This window comes from Dicentrarchus labrax, unplaced genomic scaffold (assembly GCF_905237075.1).
Source record: "Dicentrarchus labrax unplaced genomic scaffold, dlabrax2021, whole genome shotgun sequence".
NCBI lineage: Eukaryota > Metazoa > Chordata > Actinopteri > Moronidae > Dicentrarchus > Dicentrarchus labrax.
This window is the reverse complement of record NW_026136709.1, coordinates 6,957,147-6,968,083: the sequence shown is the minus strand read 5'-3', so window position 1 is coordinate 6,968,083 and position 10,937 is coordinate 6,957,147. Positions and strand designations below refer to the sequence as shown.

At 39.8% G+C, this 10,937-nt stretch overlaps 1 protein-coding gene across 3 annotated transcripts; it reads left to right on the top strand.

Annotated features, from left to right (window-relative positions):
- Positions 1–360: 360 nt before the first annotated feature.
- On the top strand, positions 361–10,891 carry LOC127369598 (copine-3). 3 transcript variants are annotated; one of them, XM_051411121.1, is made up of 17 exons: positions 361–650; positions 1,212–1,345; positions 1,802–1,981; positions 2,381–2,455; positions 2,552–2,623; positions 2,730–2,810; positions 4,257–4,346; positions 5,220–5,318; positions 5,537–5,623; positions 5,710–5,769; positions 5,892–6,025; positions 6,503–6,557; positions 6,687–6,738; positions 6,930–7,063; positions 7,835–8,071; positions 8,361–8,473; positions 9,188–10,891. In XM_051411121.1, exons 2-16 carry the CDS (start codon positions 1,214–1,216, stop codon positions 8,469–8,471), a joined length of 1,599 nt encoding a protein of 532 aa, XP_051267081.1. In that variant the 5' UTR covers positions 361–650; positions 1,212–1,213; the 3' UTR covers positions 8,472–8,473; positions 9,188–10,891. The 3 variants fall into 3 exon arrangements, with proteins under 3 accessions (XP_051267081.1, XP_051267079.1, XP_051267080.1); XM_051411119.1 differs by lacking the exon at positions 8,361–8,473 and having other exon boundaries at positions 363–650; XM_051411120.1 differs by lacking the exons at positions 361–650; positions 8,361–8,473 and adding an exon at positions 849–1,006.
- Positions 10,892–10,937: the final 46 nt, after the last annotated feature.

Below are 10,937 nucleotides of genomic sequence, written 5' to 3'. Positions count from 1 at the left end.
ATTAGGAGTAGTAATAGTAGTAATAGTAGTAGTAATCAACTAGAGTTCTTACATACTAATGTTCCTGCCCTTTGGTGGCCAATGTGAGTAACTGCATAACTATTAAATTGGCCAAATTCGCGTCACTGCTATGACAGCATAATAACACTTCCGGTGAGTTCTTTCAAAATACAGTGACTAAACTGAAGCAAATGGACACAAGTGAAGTGAAATGACCAGTGCTGTTAAACACTGTGACCGCTGAAACAATGCTCAACCTCCTTTATTGAAAACACTCCTGCATCGATATGTCAATACACTCCAGCAGCGTCACGGCTGACGTAATCGTTCATTTCCGGTGAAGACATTCAAAATAAAACATTGAAATTAGGCAGAAAGAGTAAATTCGCGCGGTGTCGAACGGGGCTGTTGTTGTGGCAACGACGTAACGATGCGTCGTTCTGGGTGTTGACCGTTGACTGGCAGAGCTCAAAGGTTCCAGCGTAGATTTGATCGCAACACTGTTAACACATATTATAACGTTACATGTTACATGTTACATAGGAAAGGGCGGTACCACAGCGGTAACACAGCGGTAACACAGCGGTACCATTACTAACACCACTCAACAACAAAGTGCTTTCTTCCCGTGAGCCCTGTCACTCTCAACGGTAAGTTTGAATTTAAATTAACGGCTAACAGCTAACGTTAATTATCTGCGGAAGTTAACGCGGTAAAGGTGCTAATGTACTAAACGTTAACTAACGTTAGCCTGCTAGCATTAGCTGCTGTACTAAACTCTGCTTTGACCCTCCCCACCGGCTGGACCTCATTAGTGCTCATGTTATTGTGTTATTGGGTCACATTTTCCACGAAACTCGGTTACTGCTTTACCAGGCCATGTCTGAGTGAGGCAGTACGGGTTTTGAGAGGTGGTATGAAGGCAGCTAGACTTAAACTTTACATCTGTTTATGGCGTAGCGTTTATTATTTAACTAATATCACCGTTTTGAGCCAGGTCGTGAAGGTGAGATAATATAATTTACCCAGCTACTTTTTTTTTTTTTACACACATTTGTATTCGTTGTATCTTCGTTACGGGGTGCTATTAATCTTCACTAGCATCTCCACCATTTTACACACCACAGTCAATTAGTTTGTGCGTTCACAAGCTTACACTAACATGTTTCGTTCCCACAGTAATGCCCCTCTCTACCTGTGTTATTTCTCAGACATGGCTGCTCAGTGTGTAACCAAGGTGGAGCTGACTGTGTCCTGTGACAATCTCCTGGATAAAGACATCGGCTCCAAGTCCGACCCTCTGTGTTCTCTGTTAATGAGCAGCTCTGATTCCCAGTGGTATGAGGTAAGATTTGACTGGCTCTGGATTCATTTAGTATCAGACAGCATAAAGATTTACAGTTGATATTCACGAGCTTGTGTAAAGCTGCTAAAATCTGGTTTATTATTTTTGCCTGAATGTGAAACCAAAACATGTCCAAAACGTTTATTTTGAAAGGTAAAATGCATCCCTATCTCCTCTGCTGTGGGAAACTGATTATACAGGTTATGTAAAGTATATATTGTGACTAGGTGTGGCATTTAATCACTTTTCCACTTGCAAGAGAAAATCTAAGAGCATTGTTAATCGTTAACTCCAGATGGGAAAAGTCAGTGTTGTGTAAAGCAGCAACCGCATTATGTCCACTTCCTGTTTCATCAGTGCATGTGTGCCAATACATACCAATTTTAACACTTTAGTTCACAGCAACGTTATTTCTCAGACTTGTGGATCTCATAGCAGTCCAACCTTTCCTAACAGGTGGGACGAACTGAGCAAGTCCAGAATTGCCTCAGCCCAAAATTTGCCAAAAAGTTTGTCATCGACTACTACTTTGAAATAGTGCAAAAACTGAAGTTTGGGATTTATGACATCGACAACAAAACTGTCGACCTGAGTGATGATGACTTCCTGGGACAACTGGAGTGCACCTTGGGCCAGGTAATGCATTCCTCTCTTCTTCTGGAAGGACATGACTCTGTGTTCACAGTACATGTTCATACAAAGTTGTCCTAAATCCACTAATTGTGGATTTAGGGTGTGACTTTTATTTTCATTGAAGCAGTACGCACACATACTGTAGTGTAATAACACACCAGTAACACACCATGTTAGAGATGAAGGATGAACGTTCTTGATAAGCAGTTGCTGTGTCGACTCTCTCGGTGTAATCTGACCCCAGATGTTCATTCTACCTGTTTGTTCTGGCTGTTTGCCTTGTTGTCTTGAGGCTACTGTGTTGTACTCATCCACCTCTCGGTTGGATTAATTTACTCATGCTGCTGCTGCTGCTGCTTCTTCTTTATTAACTGCTTTTTAAAAAAACAAACTTTCTTTCAGGTTGTGTCCAGTAAAAAACTGACCCGACCGCTTGTCTTGAAGAACAAGTCCCCTGCAGGAAAAGGGACCATCACAGTGAGTGCGAGAGAGAGCGTGTGAGAGAGAGGAATGTTGTTTGGCTGTATTTTTATTCCCCTGTTATTTATTTATTTGTCCTCTATTCTGCTGTAGATCAGTGCAGAAGAAATAAAAGATAACAGGGTGGTGAATTTTGAAGTTGAAGCAAGGAAACTAGATAACAAGGTATGGGTAATTCTTTTATTCTTTTAGATATTGTCTCTATCTATCGATCTATCGATCAATCTACATTTAACTTATTGGTGTGTTTTATTCCTATATTCAATCACAGGATTTCTTTGGGAAGTCTGACCCTTACCTGGAATTTTATAAGCAGACAGAAACTGGATGGCAGCTGGCTCACAGGACAGAGGTAAACACACTCATGCAAATAACAGCACAGCTGTGGGAAAATGTTAACATTTTGTGTTGTATTGTAATTTTAAAGATCCCCTCCAGACCTGTATTGAGGTATAAATACAAATAGTCTATTTGGAACAATAATGTGTGTCATATTCTGCACATATAACATCCAGCTGTAGGAACAAGATAAAAAAGCATATTGTTGAGTTTAGGGGGACTTTCATTTCTTTCCTGTCATAACTCAATAGTCCATTTTTTCCATAAGAGTTAGATAAAACTGTTAAGAGATTTTAGTTAGTATGTTGAAGCTGCTACACTGACCACGGAAGACAGAGTCTGTGTAGCAGGAAAAAAACCTGTGGTGTGTCAGATCTGTACCCCATGGATTTCAGCTGTAACACTTGCATTTTTTGTTTTCACTCATCTGTATGAAAAGAGGAACCCCTGTCCAAGCTGTCTTACACCACAGCCATTGCAGTAACATGCATGTTGGGCCATACTCCCTTCTGTATAATCAAAAACCAAAGTTGTAGAGTTGGAATAAACGCCCCACACTCTCTAGATTCTGTAACCCCTTTCCTGTGCTCTCCCCAAACCGCTGCACTGTCGCAGGCCAATTAAGTTTTTACCAACAAATGTTAAATGTGATGTTGTTATTGTGAATGAGGAAGCAGACAAATCACATTTGTGGGTGAGATTGAATTAGAGAACTGTGTTGTGTGTTTTGCTACTTGTGACATCAGATATTATTATTAGATGAAATGATGATGATTATGATTTTAAATCTGACCATCTGACTATGACCCTGACCTGTAAGTATGTATTGAATTTAGACCTTCAGCATCCTATGTTGCAATAATCTGTATCATGTTTGTTGGCCTATATTACCACTCAACTTAATGAGTGCACCTGATCTGAGGGGTTAACAGAAATAGTGGAGCTCACCAGACCCAGTTAGACTAGTTTTTCAACACAATGAATAAAAATAAAACACCAAAAACGGATGTGGTGACAGTGGTCAAAGATGTAAAGTGTTTTTAAGAGTAACTTCTCTTAAATTTGTTAAAAGTGTTTTTGTGTTGCGGAGTCCAACTGAAGTGTAATAGCTTTTGTTATCTGCTAAATACATACATATCTACTCTTTAAATCACTAATGGTTATATAAACCAAAAGGAGAAGTTTATTTTCTTATGATTCTTCGTTTCATGATGGCGCCCCACATCTTTTTAATTAATTCATTGGAATACCGTCTGTTCTGTGTCTATGTTGATGGCAACATACAGCCAATATCATGGTATGCCTCCAGCTGGCTGAGGAGCATTTCTTTTCTTTCTTTTTATAATAACAAAAAACCATTACAGTACACATCGTAAACAGAATCTGCATGGTTTCCATATGCATATGTTTTTGTTGGAGTATTCTGCACGTGTATAATTTTCAATAATTCTGTCCTCAGGTGGTGAAGAACAACTTGAATCCAACATGGAAACCCTTCCGAATCCCCCTGCAGTCCCTCTGTGGAGGAGACATGGACAAACCTATAAAAGTAACTAGAAAACCATTTCACCATATTTGTAACTACTTGCACATTTGTGCAACATGTGTTTGAACTGCCCCTTACACCTGCATTTGCATGTTTCTGACATCAGTGGCACTGTGTAAATTCATGGTTATAACATAATGAAACCTTTCTTAAAGGTGTTAATAGTTTTCAGAGCAAAGTGATGTTCAGTTCTAGATTTATGATATATATTTTTTTAACTTCTGAAGCGAACATGTCAGGAAGGAAGCTGTTTCCAGCCGTACAGTACAAGTGAGTTACCCAGTGCGTTGCAGTGTCTTTTTTCATCTTACCATCACTTAATGGGTGAAGTGTGTGAATGGGATGGGAAGACGCCACCTCGGCAAAGTCTCCGGCTCTCTCAAGTTTCCCTCATCCAACTCGATTCTACCATGAAAACACATTTGTCCGGAACTACAAACACTCTTCTTTGTTAATCATTTTACTGTTAGCGTCTGTCAAATATACTCGTATTACAAAGAGTCGTGTTTTGAATCTCACTCTTGCATGTTTTTGTTTCTTCCATGTTCTACACCTCCAGGTTTTCAATTCACGTAAAGGCTCAGTTCACTGAAATTACCCCCCAAAAAAACCTTCTCTCACCACTTTTGGTGTCTGGCCTTACAGATAGTTTTGGTTTTATCTGCCCATATTTTTAGAATCTACTGTGGCACTTTGGGTAATGTGAACACATTAGAAAGGAACTGCTCCTTTTTAAAAGCGTCTCACAGTGAGATCTGGGTTATTTGTTTTTGTGGTCTGGGTGAACTGCCCCTTTAGTGGTATTTATGTTTCTGTGTGAAAGATTTAACCGTTTTCTGGTTTGCCACATCACTGTGTGCTTCTACGTGTTTCCAGGTCGAGTGTTATGACTATGACAACGATGGCTCACATGATCTAATTGGAATCTTTGAGACCACAATGACACGCCTCAAAGAAGCATCACGAACATCTCCGGTATGTATGTGTTTGTTTGTTTGTGTTTACATTGTTTGGATGTAACAACCATCAAATGCTATTGGAACAGCCTCAACCCATTTTAAAGCTGCTCATTCTACTTGTAGCTTATGTTGTTGTAATTAAATTGGGTTTCGGTGATGTCAATACTAATTTAGTTTTTATGGTCTTCTGACATTGACGTGGACATCCATGCTGTTTTTTTTTTTTGTCCTCAGGCAGAGTTTGAATGTGTCAACAGTAAAAAGAAACAGAAGAAGAAAGGCTACAAGAACTCTGGGGTTGTGGGCGTGAAGCTGTGCCAGGTGCAGTACTGTGTTTCATTGAATGTGTTCACCTTGGATTTCATACATGGATTTGAGATTACATATTCTGCGATACTGTCTTTTAGGTGGTGAAGGAGTATACCTTCCTGGATTATATCATGGGTGGCTGTCAGCTCAACTTCACTGTAAGTTTTGGCTTCTCTATTAATGCCTATTTTCATTCATTTGTATTCTTGGGTTACTAATGATATCTGTTTCTGTTCCTGCATTATCTGCATGTCTGCCCGCTCCCTCAATGTCTTGCCAGGTGGCCATTGACTTCACAGGCTCCAACGGGGATCCCAAATCTCCTCAGTCTCTGCATTACATCAGTCCTCAGGGTGTCAACGAGTACCTCTCTGCTATCTGGTCTGTTGGCAATGTCATCCAGGACTATGACAGGTATGAGACATAAAACACTGTCTAGTACATTCAAAACTTCAATATTGCGCAGATCATGGCATTTTTCAACTGATCGGTATCGGCTATGTTCAACTTTATTGATCCGATCTTTTGTTTTACATCAGCTGTCATACAGCTTTCATATGAAGTTTTCATGCACGGTGCAGCCATCGTCAACTCCCTCACTCTCTCCTTTCCTCCACTCTGCTCTGTGTGAGAGGGCAGGAGCAGCCTCGCCTGCTGCATGGGCAAAACTTTCTCAGTATATAGCTCTTAACCAATGTTCGCTGTTAGTTGTATACAGATCTTTTTCTAACCTTCTGAGATGTCCTGATGACAGGACAGAAGCATATATGAACATAAGCCCCATCCAACTGTATGGTGAACTTATCAATGTATTGGTGACAAATAATTTGCATTTCAATGACAAAATATTCTGTCACTTATGTTCTAGTGTTGTTTGTCCCTTCTGTGTAGCGACAAGATGTTTCCTGCCTTTGGCTTTGGAGCCCAAATCCCTCCCACATGGCAGGTAGGATTTGTATTTAAATGTAAAACTACGAATCCATGCAAAAAGAGAGAGCTGCTGTTTGCATTGAGTTTGTCAGGTGGAAAAGCACAGGACAGGATATCTGATGGAATTGTGTGTTTTAATTAATAGGTTTCCCATGAGTTTCCTCTGAATTTCAATCCAGCAAATCCATTTTGTGCAGGTATGTTTGAAAATCTGTCTAAATGTATCTATGGTGCAATGATTTTTAGACTGGTTGAAACAAATGTTTATTATTACACATAACATATGCAGCTTAATATGAAGTAGTACTCAGTGTGTGTGTGTGTGTGTGTGTGTGTGTGTGTGTGTGTGTGTGCTTGTGCGTGTGTGCGTGCTTGTGCGTGTGTGTAGGTGTTGAAGGTGTGGTGGAGGCCTACAGGGTATGTCTGCCCCAGGTCAAACTCTACGGCCCCACCAACTTCTCCCCTATCATCAACCATGTCGCCTGCTTTGCTAAACAAGCCATCCAGCAGACCACTGCATCAGTGAGTATTTATCTGTTCAGCCATCACCGTTAATATGACTGTAGCCTCTCACAGCTCTGCATGCACAGAAACTCTCCATATTTAGCAGATCAAGTTCTCCAACAATTCATTGCCGTTCATCAGTATTAGTCTGAAACACTCCATATTCAGTAGTCATTATTACTCTTGCAGTGAACATTTGGTTGTGTCAGATTGGAAAGAAAGCCTGTCAGTACTCATTTCCTAATTCTTTATGCGTAATTTGTACAATGGAGCAGGATGATCTCATAATAGCTTGATCCAGAGCAACAGGAGTTCCAGGATAATAACACAGCAATTGCCTGTTTAAGCTATTTTCAAATGCCAGGCTCATAGTTATTAGATTTATATGCCCTGGAGAGGTACTACATTGCAATAGTGTTCAATAGCTGGATGTATCTGGTTTTAGGTATAATTAACTTAAACTTAAAAGTGGCAAGTATTGCCATTGTTGAATGAAATAACCATCAAAATATTCACAGTATTGGTGCGACTCACTTCTTTGCGTGTCTCAGGTGTCTCATTGCTCTAATTGCAGGTGAACGATGCCCATTGGCAGCAGCCAGTTAAGAATGAGGCTTAAATGAATTTGAGAAGGAAAACTAACAAATACATTGTGATTTAAAATCTACTGAAATACACCTTGATCATGTTGGACTACAAAGTACTGAGCATTTGGGTCTATCAACACTTGCAACAGTTCAGACATTTGAATATTGATCTGCTGTCTCTGTTGTTGATGTATTCCCAAAGCAATACTTTGTTCTCCTCATCATCACTGACGGAGTGATCACAGACATGGATCAGACACGCAGTGCCATCGTCAACGCCTCCCGTCTGCCCATGTCCATCATCATTGTCGGAGTAGGGGGCGCAGACTTCAGCGCCATGGAGTTCCTGGATGGAGACGATGGATCCCTGCGCTCTCTGACTGGCGAAGCCGCCATGCGAGACATCGTCCAGTTTGTGCCATTCAGGCAGTTTCAAAATGTAAGTCTGAAACTATTAGACACATTATTTATTTTACTCGTTACTTTAAATGTGAATGGTGTTTTCTGTGATTTCAGTCAAGCCATTTGCTATAACAAGCTGCATGCATTTCAAGCTTCTTTTTTTTTTCTAAACATTTCACTGCGTCATTTTTGGTTTAACTGGCTTCAAAATTACTCCTCTAAATATGGTATATTAGTGTCCCCATCCAGTACACAGGAATTCCCAGCCCCTCGACCTCGACCTCACTTGGCTTACTTGTGTGCCCTGTGTATTTATCTCTTTTCAGGCACCCAGCCAGGCTCTTGCCCAAAGCGTATTGGCCGAGTTACCTCAGCAAGTGGCCTCCTTCTTCAGTTTATTCAAACTGAAGCCTCCCCACGATCCCAGTCCTTCATAGGGGTACCCCAGATATTTCAGTCAAAAACCCCACCCCCATCCTAGCCTTTGCTTGCTGCACTGAATCACTGCATGAATCATGGCATTGTTTGCTATCCCCTTTTTTTTTTGATGTTTTCCTTCCAACTTTTCCAACTCTGTTTTGCTAAACATTCATCATCAGTGCTGAGTGAGAGAGATGGTACAATACAATCTGTAGTACTTTCTGTCTGAGGGTCTGAAGCACTGGTGACTATCTCAACCCTATTCTTGTTTACATAAAAGGGAAAATTCCTCTCTAGATCACTAAAACAAAGCAACTAGTTATGTGATTTTCAGTTTTAGGTTTGTTTCATTGTTTTGTTGAATATTGCACAAATTGTAATTGCTCTGTAGCTGAATGTAGACAACATAATGTTAAGATATTTGCAGCACAGCTACAATTACGCATGGTTTTTCATATATTTTCAACATTAACAGTAAATCTCAGTCTGCAATGAGTCTCTGAAAAGTAAGGAAATGAGGAATCAAACAATGTTGCTGTCCCTGTTGTTCACTCCATCTATAGTACAAGCAATTCTCCTGAAGGTTGCCAGAAAAGTGAAAATATAAGAGTGGAAATTTCCTTTTTTTTTTTTTTTTTCATCTGCACAACTTTCTACTTCTCATTCATGCTCCCTTTTCATTTCATTTCATTCCATTCATTCATTCAAGTTTTGTCCTTCTTCTGCACTTCAGGCTCCTCGAGAAGCACTGGCAAAGAGTGTGCTGGCAGAAGTACCAGGTCAGATGGTGGATTTCTTCAATACCATGAAGCTGACTCCACCAAACTCCAATCCTGCACCAACCCCTTCAGAGACCATCTAATACTACAAGGAGGAAACCAGACACAGACCAGTCTCAGCACACAATTAGACAAATGTCCTTCCCACACTGTCCTAACTCACCCTTTTTATTCCATCACCTTAAAAAAATAACAGCACGCAGCTTAAGACAACCGCCCCAACCACATGCACTACATCGTACATAAGCACAGTGTCAGAATAGACCCTGCTGTTGTTAGATCTTAACATCCATTTGTGGTCACAAAAGAAATCAAACAAACAATCATTCCATTATTTGAAAGATTGCAGAAACACTGCACTGGGTGTAAACCGGCCTGCTGTGTTCTTTTGTTGAAATGCATCATGAAAGTGTTCAACTTAGTTTTATGCCTGTTTGATGGCTCCAGCATCAAGTTAAAATAGTTATGTAAAAGGATTTTATGCAAGATATCAAGTCACATCAGTTAGTGGACCCCCTTATATATGATTCTTACATTCTCAGACAAATAGCTGTGGCGCTACTAGTAGCCTAATAATGTACATATAGCCAAGTAGCTTTGTAGTTGCTGCTGTTTTGGCACATGGAGTATATATTTCCATTAGTGTTTATTGCACACGCTTCCTATGCACTCTCCTATAATAATGTCATGTACTGCAAGGACCTAGGAATTAGTTGTTTTACCATGTTTTACAATGCCAAACTCTGTATGGGTTATAAACCTTTTATAGAAGCTTTTTATACCTGAAAGTATGAATCTGAAATATTGGGATGACTAAAAGTCATAGTCTCATTGTGGATTTGGTTGTATTGTGCCCGTCTCATCACTCATGGTATGTTTGATTGTAAATGTACTGTGGTCTACCAATGTGCCAGTTACTTTGCCTTTCACATATGCATGAGAAAGGACACCATGGTGTAGTGTCTCAGAAGCCGAAAATGGCAGTGCGCTTTTTTATTGCCGGTATTTCAAGCCCATTAGTTAATTTATTCGAGATAATAAAGTCGTTATCACGAGAAAAAAAATATTGGTTCCTCTTATTAAATATTTGTTTTCATATTGTACAAAATGAGCCAGTGCATGGAAATAATCCGGATTCAGGGATCTTTGAGCTCGTTTAATAAATCTCTTCCTGATATATTTTCTCAGTATTGCATCATCGTCAGGAAATGAATAGCTTAGATTACTCTCACATTCTAGTAACAATTTTTCAGTTCAGTTACGAATTCTCCCTGACACTCATGACAGTGATCTTGAAAGCTGAAATCAGCTACTTTTTGAGTTCTCGTGTTTTTTTTCCAGTGATTTTGCCACTGACTTTTGATTTAGCCTAGGGTTCAACTCTGTTTGGGAAACCATATATCTGGAAGCAAGAGAGAGAGATGCATCAGTATTAAACATGCTGTCACTATAGAAACTAGATACAGTTGTTTATTGAAATCTATGTTTGATTTGTTAATTTTTATATGGTTTTACAATGAAAGCTATGAAACATGTATCTGATGTATCATGTTGTGCACCAGCTTTAGTGCTCCAGCAGACATGGGTAATGTGCCTTTGTGTTAACATGCAGGAAGTGTATCAAGCTTACTAATAAAGTACCTCTTATTCAATACAAATTGAACTTCACTTATTTCATTTTCCAGCCCTTTGTAAATGTTATGG

Coding starts and splice junctions, on each gene's coding strand:
- LOC127369598 (XM_051411119.1), top strand. CDS start 1,214: ATGGCTGCTCAGTGTGTAACCAAGGTGGAGCTGACTGTGTCCTGTGAC. Junction 1,982..2,380: donor TGGAGTGCACCTTGGGCCAG/GTAATGCATTCC, acceptor ACTTTCTTTCAG/GTTGTGTCCAGTAAAAAACT. Junction 6,558..6,686: donor AAATCCCTCCCACATGGCAG/GTAGGATTTGTA, acceptor TTTAATTAATAG/GTTTCCCATGAGTTTCCTCT.